General features: G+C 45.8%; 1 protein-coding gene across 1 annotated transcript in view; it reads left to right on the top strand.

The window, feature by feature from the left end:
• The window catches only part of LOC311106194 (seizure protein 6-like), a gene marked incomplete at both ends in the record, with an annotated part of 154,489 nt that overhangs the window by 67,184 nt on the left and 62,462 nt on the right, over nucleotides 1-24,843 (top strand). The window contains 2 exons of the mRNA XM_084148506.1: nucleotides 12,426-13,160; nucleotides 15,676-15,809. Coding sequence (XP_084004632.1) covers nucleotides 12,426-13,160; nucleotides 15,676-15,809 — 869 coding nt within the window. The remainder of the gene's footprint in view (nucleotides 1-12,425; nucleotides 13,161-15,675; nucleotides 15,810-24,843) is intronic.

Genomic DNA, 24,843 nt, shown 5'->3' with positions numbered 1-24,843 from the left:
GGATCTGTGTCTGCACCACGTACTCTCACTACTGGTGTCCCCCAGGGCTCAATTCTAGGCCTTCTCCTTTTCTCTCTATACACCAAATCACTCTGCTCCATCATCTCTTCACATGGTCTCTACCATCATTGCTATGCGGATGACACTCAACTACTTTTCTCCTTCCCCCCTTCTGACTCCCAGGTGGCGACACGTATCTCTGCGTGCCTGGCAGATATCTCAACTTGGATGTCGGCCCACCACCTTAAACTCAACCTCCAACAAGACGGAAGTGCTCTTCCTCCCCGGGAAGGCCTGCCCGCTCAAAGACCTCTCCATCACGGTTGACAACTCCAGTGTCACCCTCCCAGAGTGCAAATAACCTTGCCATGACCCTGGACAACACCCTGTCGTTCTCTGCTAACATCAAAGCAGTGACCCGCTCCTGCAGGTTCATGCTCTACAACATCGGTTGAGTACGACCCTACCTCACACAGGAAGTGGCGCAGGTCCTAATCCAGGCACTTGTCCTCTCCTGTCTGGAATACTGCAACTCGCTGTTGGCTGGGCTCCCCACTTGTGCCATAAAACCCATGTCACCCCGCTCCTCCGCACACTCCACTGGCTTCCAGTTGAAGCTCACATCCAAGACAAGACCATGGTGCTTACCTACGTAACAGCAAGAGGAACTGCCCCTCCCTACCTTCAGGCTATGCTCAAACCCTACACCCCAACCCGAGCACTCAGTTCTACCACCTCAGGTCTCTTGGCCCTCCCACCCCTACGGGAGGGCAGCTCCCGCTCAGCCCAGTCCAAGCTCTTCTCTGTCCTGGCACCCCAATGGTGGAACCAGCTTCCCCCTGAAGCTAGGATAGCAGAGTCCCTGCCCATCTTCTGAAAACATCTGTAACTCTACCTTCAAACAGTATCATAAATAATCCTCCTCACCTCGACCCCCAGGTACAGTGTTGGAGAGAGAACCTACAGGATGGTAGCTCTCCAGGAACAGGGTTGGAGAGAACCTACAGGACGGTAGCTAGTATGTATTCACGGAACCAGATGACAACCATGACTGTGCTGATGAGATGTTGGTACATTTCACAGCATGTTAGTTCTTCCATTATGTGCCAGGCAGCCAATGTCGCAAGCGAATGTTTAAAATAGCATCTACTTTACCTTTGTTTTAAATACTTAACAAATATTTATTCAGGCAGACAAGCAAACCCATTCCCAAAGAAACCTTTGGCATATCTGCCTATATTATCAGTGATGTACAGTTGGATGTGTTGTGTTTTTAGTGAGATGGGCCTCTGTGATATGGGGGATATGTGGAGCTGTATTGACAGACAGCTGCATTATGGTGTTGTTACCCTAAAGCGTTCTCTTCCTACACTGACACTTTCCATCTGTTGGCTGCTTGGCTTCCTTTCAGCTCCACTCATCCTTCAACCAGTCCAGCTCCACACAAACAGGTTTATCAGCAGATTTGGCTATCAAGCTAATTTGCACCTGTGGTCCCTCATCTGGAGTTTTGAGAGTACATCACCCTGTGTGTGTGTGTGTGTGTGTGTGTGTGTGTGTGTGTGTGTGTGTGCACTGACACACTGCTGACATGGCCTTGCCATAACTCCACTCTGATCCCCGCCCTGGCTGATGGAGTAATCACTCTACCCCACGGTCCTGTTTCCTGAACCTGCCTGTCAGGCACTTGGCATCAAACACACTGCAGTGACGGACTAAGTGGTTTTTATGAGCCACAAAAGCCCATCTGAGCTAATTGCCTCATTGACCACAATGGTTTGGACCACTTCTATGGATTTCAACACCAGCTAATCAGCATTGGCTTTGAATCAGACACTAATTGATCATGTGGCTATAATTGTTTAAATTATATATCTTTATTTTTGTTTACGTCCTCAAGCAACAAATTATCTGGTTTGATATTTAACTGTGCCTACAGATGTAGGATCTTAATTTGATCATCCTGTTGCGAGAACTTTCTTGCAATGGAGGAAATGTAAAACTTGTATTGTATTTGAGGTTTAAAAAGGCTTCTGAAGTTTGTAATTTCCACTTTGAAATGTCAGACATGACTTTCCCTTATGAACAATGTATCAACCCCTACAAAAATGTCCATTAATTATAATCCACATAATAATTCACATTTCCTGTTGCTGCTGTAGCAAACTGTCTCATTCCCACATCTGTATAAAGGATTATTTTCCTGCTGTATCAAACTGGCTCAACCCTACATCTGTATCAAATATTATTTTCCTGCTGTAGCAAACTGGCTCAACCCTACAGCTGTATAAAGGATACTTTTCCTGCTGTATCAAACTGGCTCAACCCTACATCTGTATAAAGGTTGGAGCATATACAGAATGATCACAAACAAGGGACTGAATAGACCAGTGGTTCCCAACTCCGGTCCTCCAGTACCCTCAACAGTGTACATTTTCGTTATAGCCCTGGACAAACACACCTCAGTCAACCCATTGAGGGCATGATGATTAGTTGGCAAGTTGAATCAGGTGTGCTTGTCCAGTGTTAAAATAAAAATGTGTACTGTTAGGGGGTACTCGAGGACCAGGGTTGGGAAACACTGGGCTAGATGATGATGATGAAACACATGGCCCCGTGTAGCTCAGTTGGTAGAGCATGGCGCTTGCAACGCCAGGGTTGTGGGTTCGATTCCCACAGGGGGCCAGTATGAAAAAAAATGTATGCACTCACTAACTGTAAGTCGCTCTGGATAAGAGCGTCTGCTAAAATGTAAAAAAAAATCATGAGTCTCCAATCTTTCTAACTCCTGAGGGAAGTTTTGAGTTCCAGTGGCAGGCAGACAGTTGTCCGTGTGACTGAGTTGAGTCTCTGAATCCTCCTAGATGATTGCTCCACTGTGAGCCCAAGCCTAGCAGGCCCGTTCTGTAAGTCTCTCAGTGTTTTGGCACAGCCAGCCAGTGAGAGAAATGAAATTAAATGAAAGCATGTCTGGATTAGAGCTTGTTAAGGGAGAGAAGAGCCTTTAATTGCCCTGGCTTTGTACAGCTTCACAAAGAGCCAGCATTGCTAATCAGCAGCTTAGGGGTAAATGTTTGCAGCAAACAAAACAAAGACGTACACTAGACAGGCCTATCTAGAAGAAGAAAATTAACATTTCCTGGAAGACGATTTAGAAGGAATTGGCATAAAACTGCAGGATTTCAATTAGAGAAGCTGCTGATAGCAGAAAAACATTTTCCTTTTAAGGATTCCAGGAGGGTCTGGTTTTTGCATTGTATAAAAGCACCTGGTTCTTTGAGGAGTGGAAATGTGTTGTTTGAACTTCATTAATTTCTAGGATAGTTTGCTTTAATATCTTAATTTTAGTTATTTGGATATAATAACATATTTCTCTCTCTGCAGTATTTTCTTAGTGTATACTGGTAATCTGAATCTGAGATTTTTCACTGTGCATTATTACCTTACTGCCATAGCGATGGCAGATATTTCAGATAGCCTATTTGTTCCCAGTCTCTCCAGTTGTGATGTGGTGGTCTGCTCATCCAGTTTCTCTGAGTTCTCAGAGGCTGCCTCACAAGAACAATAATCCATCTTGTCATGCACCGGTGGTGTCTCTTCTCTGTCTGCATGCCTGGAAAGCAAAGCAATTGCTCAACTTTCCAACTTCATACCAAGCTGAGCAAATCGGGCCGACACATTTGAAGGAAGAGGGATTTGATAGGGTGGCGGACACTAAAGAAAACACTGTTTTCATGAACCACTTGTTTAAGAGTAAGCATTTGACCAATGTGTCCACTTTACAACATAGCGTCCTGGCTGCCTTCCCTGATTTACAAACATCATGTTGTCTGTCTTCTCAGTCAATGGGATTGTGTTTTGTGGCACATTCTCCCTGATAGATGTTTCAACATATACTGAACAAAAATATAAACGCAACATGTAAAGTGTTGGTCGCATGTTTCATGAGCTGAAATAAAAGATCCCAGACATTTTCCAGACGCACAAAAAGCGTATTTCTCTCAAATTTTGTGCACAAATTTGTTTAAATCCCTGTTAGTGAGCATTTCTCCTTCGCCAAGATAATCCATCCACCTGACAGGTGTGGCATATCAAGAAGCTGATTAAACAGCATGATAATTACACAGGTGCACCTTGTTCTGGGGACAATAAAAGGCCACTCTAAAATGTGCAGTTTTGTCACACAACACAATGCAACAGATGTCTCAAGTTTTGAGGGAGTGTGCAATTGGCATACTGACTGCAGGAATGTCCAACAGAGCTGTTGCCAGATAATTAAATGTTCATTTCTCTACCATAAGCCTCCTCCAACATCATTTTAGAGAATTTGGCAGTACATCCAACCGGCCTCAACCGCAGACACGTGTGACCACGCCAGCCTAGGACTTCCACATCCGGCTTCTTCACCTGCGGGATTGTCTGAGGAGGGGGAGAGGGGTGCTGAGGATTATTTCTGTCTGTAATAAAGCCCTTTTGTGGGGGAAAACTCATTCTGATTGGCTGGGCCTGGCTCCCCAGTGGGTGGGCCTGACTCCCAAGTCGGTGGACCTATGCCCTCCCAGGCCCACCCATGGCTGCGCCTCTGCCCTGTCATGTGAAATCCATAGATTAGGGCCTAATTTATTTATTTAAATTGACTGATTTCCTTCTATGAACTGTAACTCAGTAAAATCAATAGTCTTTCCTTGTTTTCCCATGTCCTCCTCTTACAACCATCCTTCACTGGCTACCTACTCAAAACATCAGAAGGAAGCATTGTTGGAGCTAGAAACATAAGCATTTCGCTGCACCTGAGATAACATCTGCAAAACTGTGTATGCAACCAATAAACTTTGATGATTTGAGATAGAAACATTGAAATAACGATGCAACAAGCACTTGTAAGAAAGGAGCATGTCCTTGTCCAAGACTGTGTTGCACTTTGTTGCAAGGGAGATGGGTATCTGGTATTGGTCCTGTGCTGCTCTCTGCTCCCTCTCCTCTCCTGCCTGGGTAAAGTAGCAGGCTCAGTTCACCTCAGCAGAGTTCATCAGTGCTCTCCTCTCAGATCCACAAATCAATACAGCTCCACTGATAGCAGGTGTCCTTGCATTGATCTAACCTGCTCTGGCTTTGTCCCTGGTCATTATGGAGATGAGAGAATGACGTTTTCCAAAGGTGCCTGGCTGGGTGTGATTGGGTGAGTGTAAAGGACATGGTTTTACAGGACCAGAGGGAAAATGGCCTCCGTGTGAATGTGTTTCTGGTCTCAGCCTCTATTCTCCCCTATAGAGTACCACAGTATGAGTCATAATACCCATAAAACCTAGCGGTCAAACAGGGAAATGGTTCCAATCATTTTTCCACCATTCATTTTTTCCATAGGGGATTTTAGAAACACTTCAAATAAGGGCTGTGTTTTGTGTAGGCTTACCCTGGCATGACATTTTGATAACCATGTAAATCTCTCTAGGACAAGGTGACTTTTATCAATATATTCGGCTGTCTTTACCCCCAAAAAATTAAACGCTAATTAGCTGCTAATGTGGCTATCATAAAGAACTACAAATGTCATGATGATCTGGACAAGACTGCCGAATCAAGGCAAAGGTAAGAATCTCCGGATTAACTATCTAATGTTAGATAAATGTAGCAATGAATAAATTGGCTACATTTCTTTAAATGGACAATTCTGTGAACTGTCTTGTGCACGTTTTAAATTGACATAATACCTGTTAGCAAATGTGTCAGCTAGAGATGACGTGCGGGAGCTTGCAGGGATTTGTAGTTTTGCATGATGTCTACTTTGATGCTAATTAGTATTTTCGAATCTGAGAGTAAATAGAGCCGAATATATTGATAAAAGTCACTTTGTCCCGAGAGAGATTTACATGGTTATCAAAACGTCACGACAGGGTAAGTCTACACAAAACACAGCCCTTATTTGAAGTGTTTCTAAAATCCCCTATGGGAAAAATGAATGGTGGAAAAACGATTGGACACCTCCACAGTGGGGCTCTATTAGCTAGTGTTCTTCCATAACTAATCAATATGAGCTATCCCCTAGCCCTATATTGTGTGACTTTTGTGAAGTCAATATTACATTTCAGACATGCAACTGTCCTGGCAGAGAACTGTGCAATTGATGGTTCTTACGATATTATCCACCTACTCCTCATATTCTGAGGGAGGGAAGCGAAGCCTGTTCAGACAGGACACGGGAACTCCAAAGACAGAGAGAAATCAAATCAGACTGTCTTATTGTGCATGTTGCCATGCAGAACACACTATTTTGACATCTTTGGTTGGTATTTCTTTTCATACACCACTTGATTGATTTGCTCAAGGCTTGGAAGCTTCCCATTATTCTCTTCTCACTTCCTGTTCACATGTTGAAGCAGTATCTCATCACGGTGCTGTAAATTACATTTTGTTGTATGTGATAAATTGTAAGATGTCAAATATGTTCTATGTGCTTCAAATAAAAACAGATGATCATACTTTGACAGAATAAGGCTGGAGAGAAAATGCTATTCTGAAATCTCGAAATGTATTAGAATTATCACCACTGTTGTGTGTGTGTGAGTCAAGTCAGATCCTCCTCTCCACCCTCTCCGAGCTGGGCATCTCCGGTGCGGCTCACTCCTGGATCGCGTCCTACCTGACCGGTCGCTCCTACCAAGTGGCGTGGCGAGAAGCTGTCTCCGCACCACGTGCTCTCACCACTGGTGTCCCCCAGGGCTCAGTTCTAGGCCCTCTCCTATTCTCCCTATACACCAAGTCACTTGGCTCTGTCATATCCTCACATGGCCTCTCCTATCATTGCTACGCTGACGATACACAACTAATCTTCTCCTTTCCCCCTTCTGATAACCAGGTGGCGAATCGCATCTCTGCATGTCTGGCAGACATATCAGTATGGATGACGGATCACCACCTCAAGCTGAACCTTGGCAAGACGGAGCTGCTCTTCCTCCCGGGGAAGGACTGCCCGTTCCATGATCTCGCCATCACGGTTGACAACTCCATTGTGTCCTCCTCCCAGAGTGCGAAGAGCCTTGGCGTGACCCTGGACAACACCCTGTCGTTCTCCGCTAACATCAAGGCGGTGACCCGATCCTGCAGGTTCATGCTCTACAACATTCGGAGAGTACGACCCTGCCTTACACAGGAAGCGGCACAGGTCCTAATCCAGGCACTTGTCATCTCCCGTCTGGATTACTGCAACTCGCTGTTGGCTGGGCTCCCTGCCTGTGCCATTAAACCCCTACAACTCATCCAGAATGCCGCAGCCCGTCTGGTGTTCAACCTTCCCAAGTTCTCTCACGTCACCCCGCTCCTCCGCACACTCCACTGGCTTCCAGTTGAAGCTCGCATCTGTTACAAGACCATGGTGCTTGCCTATGGAGCTGTGAGGGGATCGGCACCTCTGTACCTTCAGGCTCTGATCAGTCCCTACATCCAAACGAGGGCATTGCGTTCATCCACCTCTGGCCTGCTGGCTCCCCTTCCTCTGCGGAAGCATAGTTCCCGCTCAGCCCAGTCAAAACTGTTCGCTGCTCTGGCACCCCAATGGTGGAACAAGCTCCCTCACGACGCCAGGACAGCGGAGTCACTCACCACCTTCCGGAGACATTTGAAACCCCACCTCTTTAAGGAATACCTGGGATAGGATAAAGTAATCCTTCTACCCCCCCCCCCCCCCCCCCCCCCACCTAAAAAAAAAAAAAAAAAAAAAGATATTGTAAAGTGGTTATCCCACTGGCTATAGGGTGAATGCACCTATTTGTAAGTCGCTCTGGATAAGAGCGTCTGCTAAATGACGTAAATGTAAATGTAAGTGCCCTGTTATCCATGCTGTCTGTAGCTCTGCGCTTTGTGGAAAGCTTGGTCTGTGTAATGTAAATTATAACTGGGCTACAGCACAGTGTCTCTCTGATTTCTCTGCCCACGTAATTAGAGTCTGCTAACAGCACATAGCCATCGCTGTGCCATCTCAATAGATTCATTATCAGGCCCTGTGTGTGTTATACTTAAGTGGGCGAAACAATCTAGCAGGACCCAAATGAAAGACATTGCATTTGAGGCACAGTCAGAGTTTTCCCCTTTCCTTGTCATCCTTACTGGTTTTATATCTCTAGTGCACTATTAATATGTCCTCCATAATAGGAATGTCATTGGTCATGATGCTCCTCACGATAAGTGTGTGTGCGTGCGTGACTGTGCGGGGCGGGGTGGATGATATGGAGGAAAACTGTGCGGTTAAGGAGAGGGTGCGAGAGAGAAACCACTGTCTGAACCATGGTTTGGAACCGTTCCACTGTTCTGACCAGCAAAATAAAGTTCTGAACTGATTCTAATAAAAACAAAATAACGGTTTATATCATTCCTTTCTGTTCCTTTTTAAACCTCGGAAATTAGAATTGTTTTACATTTAGCTCGACATTAAATTACTTCACAAATCATGCATTGTGGATAAAGCAGCTTGCTATGGAGTGGGCAAGCTATAGCTCAGTGAGTTGTTTACATGCGTGATGGAAGACAAGTGTAGGGCGCGACTGGCATTTTGCGGGTGGGAGAGAGTGAGAGAGGGTGGAGGCTTGGCTTGAAGCGCTGGGCATCTTGTGATAATAATAATAATAATAACATGCCATTTAGCAGACGCTTTTATCCAAAGCGACTTACAATCATGCGTGCATACATTTTTGTGTATGGGTGGTCGCGGGGATCAAACCCACTACCCTGGCATTACAAGCGCTGTGCTCTACCAGCTGAGCTACAGAGGACCACATGCACTATCTTGTCAAGGAAGTGAGTTTGTGTTTATACAGGACCTCCCCGTCAACCAATCATGTCAATAAGGAGTTATACAAAGCCCTCCGCATTGTTACAAAATTGGGGAGGCGCATGGCACAATATGGAGCTCAATTTGGCCTCTGCGTGCCTCCAGAGGCTCCGCAATTGCTTCACACCATCCATATGGCGCCTCCGACCACATTTTCAGATCAAGCATAAATTGGCTTTTAGGCCCACAGAATTGTACCTACTGAGGAGCGGCTTCTATGGAGGGAATTTAAATGTCTCTGAACTTCAAAGTTGGCTTAATGTTGGACCAGAGAAGCTAGCTAGCTAACAAGCTTGTGTGTGCAGAGCGGCACCAGAATTAAAAACACATCTTACCTTTTTGTAGTTAATAATCCAATGTAGTTAGTATCCCTAACTAGCATTGAAGAAGTTAATCCATTCATCTCTAATTAAACATTTCTCTCCCTATCTTCTGAATCATGTTTGTAATGTCAGGCTACAGCTATGCTTCCGAGGGGGAGGGGCAGGTAGCCTGGCAAAGGTGCTTTGTTGCGTTTTTTTGTGGGGCTGGAAAAAAATGCCTGGAATGTAAAATAATGTTATTAACCGGTTCCCATGCTTTTAAAACAACAGTTCTGATCCGGAGTTGTATAGATCACTTTTGTTCCCGGTTCTGATTCTGTTCTTGGAAAAATCTAGTTATTTTCTGGTTTTCTGTTCTGTTCCCTGAACCGGTTCCAACCCCTGGTCTGAACACATGCCCCTGTGTACTACTGTTGATTCAAGAGCGAGAGCACCACTCTGCTTTAAGATCCTTACCCAGGCCCAGACCCAAGGGAGACCCAGGCTACTCAGGTGAAAATGACACCATGGTGTTCAATTATTCATGGTACAGTGTAGAGATGATTTAGCTAACTTTCAGTCAGTGTGTGTGTGTGTGTGTTTGTTTGTTTGTTTGTTTGTTTGTTTGTGTGTGTGCATAATGTGGTTTCAATATAAAATGCAAGAGTATGGGTCTTCTCTTTCAAGAGGAATCTACTGGATTTCTTTAAACTGGATTGACCGTGCTTCCCTAAGAAGGGGTTTTGCTTCCATGTTTTGTGAAGCCTTGAGCCCAGACCTCATAGCCATGATGTTAAGGTTTCTCAGAACTTTAATCATTGGAGTTCATATTGAATTCATGTTTTATTCAAGATAAACTTTTTTTTTCTGGTGTGGCCTTTAGAAAACTCAAATGATAAACATCAAAGTGCAGCTGAGGCTATTCCCTTCTCTCTGAATCGCTCTGTGCCTGTGTCTCCTGACGTGTTGGCTTCTGACAAAGGAAAGGAGAAAGGGGGAGAGAGGGAGATGTGTATAGGGTTTATAACAAATACCCTGTGGTTATACAGGTTATTCAGTATATATCTATGGTAATACCATTTGATCCTTACAGTGTGCTGTTTGCTACCTCTTCAAAGACATTTGTTTTTGATAGTACTACTATAAAATATTATAGTAGATCTGATTCTGAGAGCCTATTATCAGTCAGACATTTGATGTAAAGCCTCAAATACTAATTTTATTTTAATAATACTATTAGTATTTGAAATGCAGTAAAAGAAACAGTCTTGAAAATGTTATTCTTGTCTTTGGTGTCATAAACAATTATTGGTTCCTGCCTGTGCCTGGTAAAGATATGAGGGGGGGCCATCATGACCTCCTCCTTAGCACCATCTGGTAGAACGCCCATAATATGTTCTTTAAGTTAAGATAGGAGACGTGCCAGACACATGCCGGAACCAACTCTATGCACTGTGACTATGTAACGTGTATATAAGGGAACTAAAGGGACTGCCCCGTTGGAGCTCCTGATCGACATGTGTACATATGGTGCATTGAGTTGGTTGGAACCTCTCCAGCGCTCTGATAATAAACAATTATTCATTTAAGATTACTTCGAGTGTCCCTGTGTAGAATTTCCACGACACAGTATTGTTTAAAATGTTTTACTTTTACCAGCAATGAGCTACAGTATCTACAATCTCTATGTGTGTATTTTCAGTCTTACTGATAGCTTCTCTCCCCTGGCAACAGCTTTCATGTGTCATTACCATGAATATGACTACCGAGTGTAGATTTGATTTAATCCCAGCCAAGTTGAGTTGATTATTTTACAAAACTCATGCTGCTCCTGGGAGAAGAAGTGTGTACATTGTGCTTTTTTACACGTCATAGAAAGGAGGGTATAGAAATATAGTCAGTCAGTTCAGTTTGTTTTGAGATATCATATTTTATTTTACCTGGTGCCCACATTCAATGTCTTCAGTGTGCTTCTGAGCAATTTGTGCCACCTTGTGAAAAAGGTGCCTGGCGCTGGGTGGGATATGTCAAATCTGATACAATGGGCTCTGATTTTTTGAAAATATTGCTATTAGCGCTTAGAGGGGGAGCTATTATTGTGGAAATTAAGCATTGTGAAGAGAGGAGCACTTACCCTGGTAGGCTGCAGTAGGATGACAGGCTCCTGTTAGACTGCGGTAGGATGACAGGCTCTTGGTAGGCTGCTGTAGGATGTCAGGCTCCTGGAGAGCTCTAGATTACAGGTGCATAAGGGGGGACAGGGGACATCCATTTAATTTCCCCCACCAGACGTAGGCCATCATATAGGCTCAATAAAGCAGCTAAATAATTAATATTTAATCTTATTAATTGATGAGGAGGAGGAGAAACCATTGACATCACAGAGAATCTCGTTGGGCTTTACTCCCCTGTGTTTTCAAAAGGGCCTCTTATCAAAACGTACCGTATGTTACAGCGCTGTGCTTCACTGCTTTAAACAGTTTGGGGGGGATATTATCTTTCCTGTGTGACACTAGATTTACCTGGTATGTAAAGTGAGCTCCAAAAGTATCGGGGCATTGACACATTTTTTTTTGTTTTGGCTTTGTACTAAAGCACTTTGGATTTGGAATGATACAATGACTATGAGGTTAAAGTGCAGACTGTCAGCTTTAATTTGAGGGTGAGCCATTTAGAATTTACAGCACCTTTTGTGCATAGTCCCCCCATTTTAGGAGACCAAAAGTATTGGGACAAATTCACTTATATGTGTATTAAGTAGTCAAAACTTTAGTATTTGGTTCCATATTCCTAGCACGCAATGATTACATCAAGCTTGTGACTCTAGAAACTTGTTGGATGCATTTGCTGTTTGTTTTGGTTGTGTTTAAGATTATTTTGTGCCCAATAGAAATGAATGGTAAATAATGTATTATGCCTTATTATATTCTTATTTACAATAAAAGTGACTCCAAAATGACACAATACATTATTTGACATTAATTTCTATTGGGCACAAAATAATCTGAAACACAACCAAAACTAACAGCAAATGCATCCAACACATTTGTAGAGTCACAACCTTGATGCAGTCATTGCGTGCTATGAATATGGGACCAAATAATTAACTTTTTACTACTTTAATGCACATAAGTGAATTTGTCCCAATACTTTTGGTTCCCTAAAATGGGGGGACTATGTACAAAAAGTGCTGTAATTTCTAAACGATTCACCCGATATGGATGAGAAAAACTAAAACAATGGTCACTGTCCCAATACTTTTGAAGCTCACTGTATGTGCTCTGTGTGTGTTGTTCCAGGCTCGTATTCTGAGGATGGGATGTCCGCCACACAGAGGGGACAGTCTGTGAGTGGAAGCCCCAGCCCGTACCCCACCACACGGGACACTGACAGAGGGATCCCCCTGGTGACAACCGCCCCTCCCCTGAATGTCCCCAACCATCACCCTCTCTACAAGGGCTTCCTCCTACAGGAGTCCCTCCAAGGACAGGGGCATTTCTTTAAGGACAGTGGGGGTGTGGATACCCACCCCACTATGCCACCCTCAGGTCCCCATTTTGCCAGGGACCCCTCCTCCCCTCACACGGTGCCACATAAGGACACGCTGGCTTTCTCCGATGTTGCCTCAACCACTTCAACTGTGGCAACAGCTACGTCACCGTTGGCAACACAGGGCAGCTCTGTTCCAGGGGGGCGTGTCTCTGTGACTCAGAGAGGGGCGTTGACCAATGGCAGGGGGAGGAGGACAGAGGAGGAAGCTGATGCCATGGATACTCTGACCACTCCTGTCATGCACACCTCTGCTCCCCCTCCCCACTCAAACACCCCCAACCTGGCCGCTGCATCCACCATGACTCCCCCAGCCTTGACCACTCTAGCGGAGAAGGATGCAGGGAAGTCAGCAGAACACAACATGAGCCACGCCAGTGATGGGGTAGCGATGGGGACGTCTGCAGTATCTGTTGATGTGGATGACGAGACCACTACGACCACTATAACCACAACCACCATCATCACCACCATGCACAACCCAGGTAATGTAACACAGCCAGCCTATGTAGCTACACACTTCTAATGATCACCTATTCTTACCCAGAGACATACAGTGTATTAATTACTATCAGATACAATATCCTGCACCACATCTAACACCAGTTTCCAGGGACTGTATAATGAACCTCATGCTCAGATTCTAATTATGCAGTTCTAGAGATAATCCTGGGCCTTGGTGGGTTGTAAAGTGGCTGTGTTTCACCCTCTCCAGCACAGCAGCCCTATGTCTGTCTGTCTGTCTGTCTGTCTGTCTGTCTGAGACACCACTGTGCTCACTCTCTCAATCCTCTCTGTTTGCAGCTCACATATCTAAACAGCCAAGGGGCTTAAATTAATTATAACATCAGTATTCCTGCTCCTCTCACACTCAATCAAGAGCTCCTGAAATTGAGTGGAAACCAGATTGCAAACATTAGATATTGAGACACATTTGTGTTACGGTGGGAGTGAAGAAGGAGAATTTTCAGCCTGGTCTCATAGACTAGATAGACGTAACATAATAAACGTAAATACACTAAAATGAGTATGAAATGATACGTTTGGTATGGCTACAGAAGACAGATGGTTACTTAAGGCAAAAAACAAAAGGAGGGTGGTTGGTCGGAGTGGATGGGTTAACGTATAACACGAATGTTTAGCAACCCAAAGGTTGCGTGTTCAAATCTCATCACTGACAACTTTAGCATTTTAGATAATTAGCAACTTTGCAACTACTTAGCATGTTAGCCAACCCTAACCTTAACCTTTTAACTTAACTCCTAACCCTTAACCCTAACCCCTAGCCTAGCTAATGTTAGCCATCTAGCTAACATTAGCCAAGTATAGCAAATTCATAACATTTTTTTTACGAATTGCAATTGGTAACATATCATACGAATTGTAATTCGTAACATGTCATACATATTGGATGATGGACATGCACAAATTAATACATACCATACGAAACGTAACATATCATACTAACTGGATGGGAGATTTAACATTTTTAGTCATTTAGCAGACGCTCTTATCCAGAGCTACTTACAGTTAGTGAGTGCATAAATTTTTTCATACTGTCCCCCCGTGGGAATCGAACCCACAACCCTGGCGTTGCTAGCGCCATGCTCTACCAACTGAGCTACACGATTTATGTTTACTATGTTATGTCTACCCCTGAGTCCAGGTTGGAATCGTAAAGTGGAACGCTCCAGAGGCAGTCTCTGCTTCATTTGTGCTTTACCCATTGGGACCCCTTCACAACTAATGAAGGGCAGGATGGGGAAATCTCCCAATATGTCTGAGAAACACACACACACACACGCACACACACACACACGCACACACACACACACACACACACACGCACACACACACACACACACACACACACACACACACACACACACACACACACACACACACACACACGTGCCTACATACGAAGCACGCACATACACACACACACACACACACACACACACACACACACACACACACAAACACACACACACACACGTGCCTACATACGAAGCACGCACACACACACACACACGCCTACATACGAAGCACGCACACACACACACACACACACACACACACACACACACACACACACATGCCTACATACGAAGAACACACACACACACACACGTGCCTACATACGAAGCCCGCACACACACACACACACACATGCCTACATACGAAGCACGCACACACACACACAAACACACACACAGACGTGCCTACATACGAAGCACACACACACACACACACACACACACACACACACACACACACACACACGTGCCTACATACGAAGCACACACACACACACACACAAACACACACACACACACACACACACACGTGCCTACATACGAAGAACACACACACACACGCACACACACACACACACATGCCTACATACGAAGCACGCACACACACACACACACACACACACACACACACACACACACGGGGCTACATACGTAGCACACACGCACACACACACACACACACACACACACACACACACACACACACGTGCCTACATACGAAGCACGCACGCACACACACACACACACACACACACACACTCACACACACACACACACACGTGCCTACATACGAAGCACACACACACACACGTGCCTACATACGAAGCACGCACACACACACACACACACACACACGTGCCTACATACGAAGCACGCACACACACACACACACACACACACACACACACACGTGCCTACATACGAAGCACACACACAGTAACTTCCTGTTGTCATCCCTCTCTTTGATAGAAACTCAGAAAGGTCTAAATAAAAGAAAGCACTTGAGCAGAAAGACCTCAAGGCGACCAGAAATTGATTCGGGCAGAAAATTTGAAAACCTTGAAACACTACTAATATGGGGGGGGGGGGGTCTTCTCCAGCTCGCTCCACTCCATGCCGGTTAGTGAGGGGGTGTCACTGTTCCTCAATGTTTTCCTTTCTGTGTTTTCTGTCCTTGCAGTTCCCTGTATCTTCAACCTGACAGCACCAGAGGGCTACATAGAGATGCCCCAGCCGTCCAGCTCTCATTACTACTCCTCTGTGGACTGCACCTACACCGTCACGGTCTACATGGGCTATGGAGTAGAGATACAGGTCAGACCGCCACTATTATTGCCATAAGCATGTTCATTCTGTCCATCAACAGCAGTGATTGTCTATAAAAAGATGATGTAACACACAAGACTGGCACATCCTGTCGAGAAATTACATCAGATAACCAAATGCAACATCCAAAATAGCGCACTAGTGCTTCAAAATTATGATGATGGCCACTCAGTTCCAAGGTATTTACTGTCATTGTGCAGCGACTGACCTTTGGAAGCTGACACAGTGATTTAAACAGGGAATCTGCCTCCACCTGAATCCCCTCATCCACATGATTAACTCTCCAGCTCAGCTTCCTGCTCTCATAAAATAAACAATAGCCATTACCCCACTGACCTTCCAGATGCTTGACCTAATATATTTCGGATGAAAATTTATATGTACCGCAAATCATTCTCAATGATGCATCCCAGCTGCTTGGTGTCTTCAGCGAAAGAGGAGAAAAGGAGAAGGAGGGTGGAGAGAGGTGAACTTTCTTCTTCTCCTCTGTTCGTCCTCTCATTGCCTGCCTGCGCTTGCTAACACCCGGGACAGCAGCACATGTATACAAAACATGAGTGTACAAAACATTGAGTTCCACCCCCCTTTGCCCTCAGAACAGCCTCAATTCGTCAGGGTATGGACTCTACAAGGTGTCAAAAACGTTCCACAGGGATGCTGGCCCATGTTGACTCCAATGCTTCCAACAGTTGTGCCAAGTTGTCCGGATGTCCTTTTGGTGGTGGACCATTCTTGATAGACAGGGAAAAGTGTTGAGCGTGAAAAACCCAGCAGTGTTGCAGTTCTTGACACACTCAAACCGGTGTACCTTGTACATACTACCATACCCTGTTCAAAGGCACTTAAATATTTTGTCTTGCCCATTCACCCTCTGAATGACAGACATACACAATCCATGTCTCAATTGTCTTAAGTCTTAAAAATCCTTATTTAACCTGTCTCCTCCCCTTCATCTACACTGATTGAAGTGGATTTAACAGGTGACATCAATAAGGGATCATAGCTTTCACCTGGATTCACCTGGTCAGTCTAAGTCATGGAAAGAACAGGTGTTCCTAATGTTCTGTCCACTCAGTGTACATCTCTTCTCTTCTTCTCTCCTCGTCTTTAATTATTCAAATTGACTTAGATGTACGGAAGCTTCTTCTCTTAATTCATTACTTATGGATTATGTGTCCAGTCTTTTTGCTTATTTACGGGACTATTTTATTGCCTTCCTGTTAAAATGTCTCCACAGCTCTTCTTAACTTCATTAAAGAGACCTTACCCTCAGGTTGATTGACTAAATAATGTGGGATTCAGACAATGTGTGGATTACCCCTCTACACCCCTCTACACCCCTATATAACCCCTCTACACCCCTCTACACCCCCCTACACCCCTCTATAACCCATCTACACCCCTCTACACCCCTCCACACCCCCCTACACCCCTCTACACCCCTCTACAGCCCCCTACACCTCTCTACACCCCTCTACACCCCCCTACAGCACCCTACACCCCCCTACACCCCCCTACACCCCTATATAACCCCCCTACACCCCCCTACACCCCTCTACACCCCTCTATAACCCCTCTACAGCCCCCTACACCCCCCTACACCCCCCTACACCCCTATATAACCCCTCTACACCCCCCTACACCCCTCTACACCCCTCTATAACCCCTCTACAGCCCCCTACACCCCCCTACACCCCCCTACAGCCCCCTACACCCCTCTACACCCCCCTACACCCCTCTACACCCCTCTATAACCCCTCTACACCCCCCTACACCCCCCTACAGCCCTCTATAACCCCTCTACACCCCCCCCACAGCCCTCTATAACCCCTCTACACCCCCCTACACTCCTCTATAACCCCTCTACACCCCCCTACACCCCTCTATAACCCCTCTACACCCCCCTACAGCCCCTATAACCCCTCTACACCCCTCTACACCCCTCTACACCCCCCGACAGCCCCCTATAACCCCTCTACACCCCTCTACACCCCCCTACACCCCTCTATAACCCCTCTACACCCCCCTACACCCCTCTACACCCCCCTACACCCATCTATAACCCCTCTACACCCCTATACACCCCTCTACACCCCCCTACACCCCTCTATAACCCCTCTACACCCCTCTACACCCCCCTACACCCCTCAAAACCCCCCTACACCCCTCTACACCCCTCTATAACCCCTATACACCCCTCTATAACCCCTCTACACCCCCCTACACCCCTCTACACCCCTCTATAACCCCTCTACACCCCTCTACACCCCCCTACACCCCTCTATAACCCCTCTACACCCCTCTACACCCCCCTACACCCCTCTATAACCCCTCTACACCCCTCTATAACCCCTCTACACCCCCCTACACCCCTCTACACCCCCCTACACCCCTCTATAACCCCTCTACACCACCCTACACCCCTCTACACCCCTCTATAACCCCTCTACACCCCCCTACACCCCTCTACACCCCCCTACACCCCCCCTACACCCCTCTACACCCCCCTACACCCCTCTATACCCCCTCTACACCCTCTACACCTCCTACACCCCTCTACACCCCCCTACACCCCTCTACACTCCCCTACACCCCCTTCACCCCTCCACACCCCCTACACCCCTCTACACCCCCCTACACCCCTCTATAACCCCTCTACACCCCTCTACACCTCCTACACCCCTCTACACCCCCCTACACCCCTCTACACTCCCCTACACCCCCTTCACCCCTCCACACCCCCTACACCCCTCTACACCCCCCTACACCCTTCTACACCCCTCTACACCCCCCTACACCCACCTTCACCCCTCTACACCCCCCTTCACCCCTCTACACCCCTCTACACCCCCCTACACCCCTCTACACTCCCCTTCACCCCTCCACACCCCCTCCACCCCTCTACACCCCCCTACACCCTTCTACACCCCTCTACACCCCCCTTCACCCCTCTACACCCCTCTACACCCTTCTACACCCCTCTACACCCCTCTACACCCCCCTTCACCCCTCTACACCCCCCTTCACCCCTCTACACCCCCCTTCACCCCTCTACACCCCTCTACACCCCCTACACCCTTCTACACCCCTCTACACCCTTCTACACCCCTCTACACCCCCCTTCACCCCTCTACACCCTTCTACACCCCTCTACACCCCTCTACACCCCCTACACCCTTCTACACCCCTCTACACCCCTCTACACTCCCCTTCACCCCTCCACACCCCCTCCACCCCTCTACACCCCCCTACACCCTTCTACACCCCTCTACACCCCCCTTCACCCCTCTACACCCCCCTTCACCCCCCTACACCCCCCTTCACCCATCTACACCCCTCTACACCCCTCTACACCCAGTCTACACCCCTCTACATCCCTTTCACCCCTCTACACTTCAGATGGTTTAATGGTCAGATAGTCGATTGGTGTCATCCCGTTTCTAAAAGACTGGGTTGATAATTCCTCTTATCTGGAAATCTTTTGGATTAATCTACTTCAAAGGACTTCTCTAGACCAGGGGGCTTTGTAGAATGTGGGTCTGAACAACTCCAGTTTATCATCCATTTTAGCGTAATCTGGATATAAACGGTTGCCTTGATGTAGGCCTTAGAAGATAAAGACTTATGTGGACTAGTCCTTGGGCAGCATTTGTTTCTTTTCTGTGTGGAATTGTCCTGCTTTGAGGTCTATGGCCCACACCCACCTAGTGCACTGCTCCATCAGACCATAGGGTCTCCAGTATTGACTGCTCTGGCCCTGCCTCAGAGCAGAGGAAGGGAAGGATGGAGAGAAACATTGAAAAGTGTTTCTAGCTCTCATACTCCCCAAGTCCATATAGTATACCACCCTCACATCTCCACACAAAGGCAAGACCCATCAGGTTTACCATGTGCCGATATATACAGAGTTTAAGCTGTAGTCTGGGAGGAGGAGTTGGCGTTTCATAATAGCAGCTTGGGGTTCAGAGTCAGAGACCCCTCTGCTAACCACCCACCAGTGTTGTCATGTGAAAGTACGATAGTCAGGATTGATTCACTTTCTGCTGTAGTCCCACATGTCTGTGGCAGTTCATAGATCAATGCACCGCAGGCCAAGCTAAAACATGCTCATTCCCTAACAGTAGTGCTGTCCACTCCAGCAGTGTGTATGTGGTGGGAGAGGATCTTTAAGCAGCTCACTGAAGCCATGGTGGGTAGTACTGCAGAGTATCGACTGATGGGTCAATATTCCCAACTACTCTGGCTTGAGTAGACCTCGGCACAGTTCAATAAAGTACAGTTCTATCTGCAGTCTCTGTCTGGGTTGATGGCAGATATTGATTGGGATGCATTTGTCACTGCTTGGACAGTTTAATAAAGGGTGGCGCAGTCTGTCAATTCAATATCCGGTAAGAAGTATCACCCTGATACTTTTTGGAGGACTAAGGAAGAGTGCTTAACTAAAGAGTGACTGTCTGGGATGATATGAAATATCTAGATATATGGAAATATTCACATCTTGATATACTTTACAACTAGGATACAACAAAATTGCTAGAAAATATTTACATGTTCAAACACAATTTCTCAATTTTCTCTCTGTGTGAGTCGAGGATATGTTTCTCTCATATGTAAATAACTCTCGCTGTGCACACACTTCGTAGTGAAATGACATACGTGCACCACAGACTGCAGAAGATTCCATAAACCTGGGAGCAGAGGATAATTGATTCATCAACCTCAGCCATGAGCCACCCACAACTGGAACATGTAGACTACATTATGCATGTAAATCATTATTACCGTAAACATGATGTGTGTCCTGAACCTTTGACTAATTTATTAGGTTACCGTGTGTCGGATCGGAGGAGGAGGCCTGCAGTGTTCAGTCGCCTGCAACATGTTCATTGCACATTGGCTCCCTCCCTGACTGAGCACCAGTAGAGTTCAGGCTCTAGCCCACAGGGCTTTAGCTGTTCTTAGCTAGTCTCACTGACTCCCAGTACACTAAAGCACATGGCTCAGACCTTTCACTGCTGGAGGGACAAGAATCAATCCCTGGCCCAATCCACTCTCATCTCCTGATAGATAGTCCACAACTCAATCATAACTAGGGAGCTGGAGGTCAGTGAAAACAAGGGTCTGTTAATGACTTGTCCTCGTCTTTCGGAGAGAGCAGTATCTTCAGCACTGAGAGCTCACCAGTAATATGTACTGTACAATAACCCAGTTTTAGGAGTAGCATGTGTGTGTGTGTGTGTGTGTCAAACCAGTATCTCTATCCCTGAAATGAGATGGCTTTCCTCTCCTCTCCTCTCCTTCCCTCTCCTCTCCCCTCCTCTCCTCTCTCTGGACCAGGCCCTTGTGTTTTTCCTTCCTCACAGTGTATGTTCTCCTCATGTTGTCGGCTGCACTGATGCCTGTTAGGAACCATGGAGGGGCCACAGAGGAGGTGGGATAAGTGCAATTAGCAGATTCCACATGGACTCTGTGAACACAACACCAGGGGAAAGAGTAACAAGGAGGTGCACTTACTCTCTCTGGTCTCACTGTGCTTGTTTGTCTTGTCAGCACTACTGAGCCAGCACTACTGAGCACCACCTGGGTGACGGTGTGAATAACTCGCCGTGACAACGTCGACTGTTGTTCTCTCACTGCTCTTCCCTCTCTGAGACAAGAGGGGGTTTAAACCACAATCTAGAGTCTGTTTCAGCCCAGCGGCAGCCCAGATACTTAAAAAGTATCTTGGACACCCGGTTTGTGAACGTGGGCTTTCTGGCTAAGCCAACAAAGGTCCTTACAAGACCGTAATGTCCTCTGACTCAGAGTGAAGTGCTGGTTATTGTCAGTGTTATTAATTTCTATCCCTAACACTGAACTCAGCGGGACAAGTGGCAGTGATGGCAGCCATGTTAGTTCACATCCTGAGTTTCCTCTCATTTTCTGAAGTGCACCTGCTGTCTCCAGGCAGACACTGACAGGATCAGGCAGTAGATGAGATCACTGACCTCTATCTGTGACAGCTCCCACATGGTGACACTCACGACACCACAGCCACTGTCTGGAAGTGGCTATAGTCACAGTCACACCTGCTGCCACACAAGCCAATCTCCAGTGCCATGTCTGATAGTCAGACAATTAACAAGGAAGGGACATCGAGTCGAGGAATTAAGAGATCAGAAAGGGTTTCAAGAGGTCTTCTGAGATTTAGAGACAGAACAAGGAGGACAGAGAGAAAGAAAGGAAGAACAGAACAGTAATAAGGGAGAGAATGTGAAAGCAGTTGGCTTCCAGAGTGTTTCAGTTGGATGACTAACTGGATCAATATAACACAATGCTATTAGGAGTTGTTCCAATGTTCGATCAGAATGTTGTCCTGTTAATTCATCTCATTTGGACAATGATATCTAGATAAAGCAGCTATTAACATCAGTAAAACAGGCCAACAATGACAATAACTGGACAGCTAATGCTTTTCTGATGCTCTACTCTCTACCCTCTAAATCAGGGGTGTCAAACGTACGGCCCGCGGGCCGGATCAGGCCCGCAAACGGGTTTAATCCGGCCCGCGAGATGATTTTGTAAAGTATAAAAATGCGCTGCAATTTTTCAATAAAATAAACTGCTGTTCCAATTGCGTCCACTGGATGGCGCAATAGCAATTGTGTTAAGCAAGCAAACTGTTTATACCGGGGCAGAGCAAGTAGGTCAAGTCTGTGTTTACTCACAGCCGAGACATCAGTGACGCTGCAGTGAAAGCTAGCTACCTCATTGCTAATGAAATCGCAGTGGCTTCAAAACCATTTAGTGAGGGTGAATTTGTAAAAACATGCATGATGAAGGCAGCTGAGATTGTGTGCCCTGAAAAGCGTCAGGCTTTTGTAAATATCAGCCTGACAAGAAACACAGTTGCAGACAGGATTTCCGATCTTTCAGTGGATTTGGACAGCCAGTTGAAGCAAAAAGTAAAGTCATTTATTGCGTTTTCGGTTGCAATTGATGAAAGCACGTACATTACAGATGTTGCACAACTGGCCATTTTCATCCGCGGAGTTGATGACACATTGACCGTCACCGAGGAGTTCGTGGAGTTGGTGCCGATGACAGATACAACGACAGCAGCTGATATTTTTACCGCACTCGTCGGCGCGCTGGACAGGGTCGGAGTGGACTGGTCCCGCGCTGTCAGCCTGGCTACAGATGGTGCGCCCTCAATGATCGGGAAAAAAGCAGGAGTTGTGACAAAGTTCAGAGAGAAAGTGCAATCTGCAAATGGAGGACGTGATTTTTTTACTTTTCACTGTATTTTGCACCAGGAGGCTTTGTGTTGCAAGTCATTAAAGATGGATAATGTCATGAAGGTGGTCATCCAAACTGTTAATTTCATCCGATCCAGAAGCCTGAATCACCGTCAGTTTGACAGCCTTCTCAGAAAGAAAGACCACATCTATGGCCTGCCATACCACACTGAGGTAAGATGGTTAAGCCGAGGTGCTGAGGTGTTTCTTTGATTTATGAGAAGAAATTGAACAGTGTTAGAATTCCATTCCGCAGAATGGATGCAGGACCTTGCATTTATGGTGGATGTTACAGAGCACCTGAATAACTTGAACAAACAGCTGCAAGGGCACAACAAAGTTGTCACGCAGTATTATGACAGCATACGTTCTTTCAAGTTGAAGCTGTCATTGTGGGAGACGCAACTTGCCGGTGGTGATGCAGCTCACTTCCCCTGTCTGAAAAATGTGTGCGCGACCCAACATGTGGCAGACATGAAACGGTTCAAATATAAAATAACGGGACTGTTACGGGAGTTTGAGCAACGCTTTCAGATTTTTGGTGAACTGGAGAAAGACTTCAACGTTTTTTGCTCGCCATTCACCGTGAATCCCTCTGATCTGCCCGTCAGCATCCAACTTGAAATAATAGACTTGCAGTGTGACTCAGATTTGAAGGGCAAATTTGCCGCAGCTGGCTTGGACACATTTAATCAGAATCTCTTGCCAGGTTACCCCAACATGACACCCCTCGCTGCAAAACTGTTGTGAATGTTTGGAACCACATATCTTTGTGAGCAAGTTTTCTCTGTAATGAGCATAAATAAAACAAAGCTGCGCTCAAGGCTCACGCACAAGCACTTGAATCACATCCTGAAGTTGGCTGCCACTCAGGATGTGACGCCTGATATTGATGCGCTGGTGAAAGCTAAAAGATGCCAGGTATCAGGAGTCAAATAAACTATGCAACCCCACTTAAAGTGCTACATGAGACACCCTGATATAGTTCTGTGATCTGTGATATACTTCTGTGAATCACTGAGGCATTGTGTGTTCTGTGTGTTCTTTGTCCTCAGAACTTTCAAATAACTTGAGGTGTTTTATGATTAATAGTGATGTTGTGCTTTTGGACACACTGTCCTCAGGCTCCAGCTTTATGTTTATATGTTTTTATGTTGATGTGCTATTGTTTTTAATTGATTTTATTTTATTTGTATATTTAACCTATTCTTGACTCTGTGGTTCTTGCACTTGTTTGGGGAACAGGATTTCATTCTTTTTATCTACATTTCTGCCTGAGAAATGACCCCCTGATATAGTTCTGTGATCTGTGAAACAGTTCTGTTAATCACTGAGGCATTGTGTGTTTGTGTTCTTTTTCTTTAGAATTTTCAAATAATCTTGACGTGTTTTATGATTAATAGTGATGTTGTGCTTGTACTATTTTGGACACACTGTCCTCAGGCTCCAGCTTTATGTTGTATGTTGATCGTATTAAAACAAAGAAAACAATCTGAAGTTGTTGTTTTTAAGTTATATATACCATGATTTTTCCGGTCCGGCCCACTTGGGAATAGATTTTCCTCCATGTGGCCCCTGAGCTAAAATGCGTTTGACACCCCTGCTCTAAATAATAGATGTAGATTTAGCACTACATATACTTTATACAGCAAAACCAACTTTCAATGCCACGTTTCTGTGTGGAAACAGAGGTGGATTACTAGACATCTATTACATTAAACAACATTTGCCACTGAAATGCTGTC

Source organism: Coregonus lavaretus, assembly GCF_964263955.1.
Source record: "Coregonus lavaretus genome assembly, chromosome: 30".
Classification (NCBI taxonomy): Eukaryota; Metazoa; Chordata; class Actinopteri; order Salmoniformes; family Salmonidae; genus Coregonus; species Coregonus lavaretus.
Note: the sequence above shows the minus strand (reverse complement) of the source record. Positions and strands in the feature narration are given on the sequence as shown.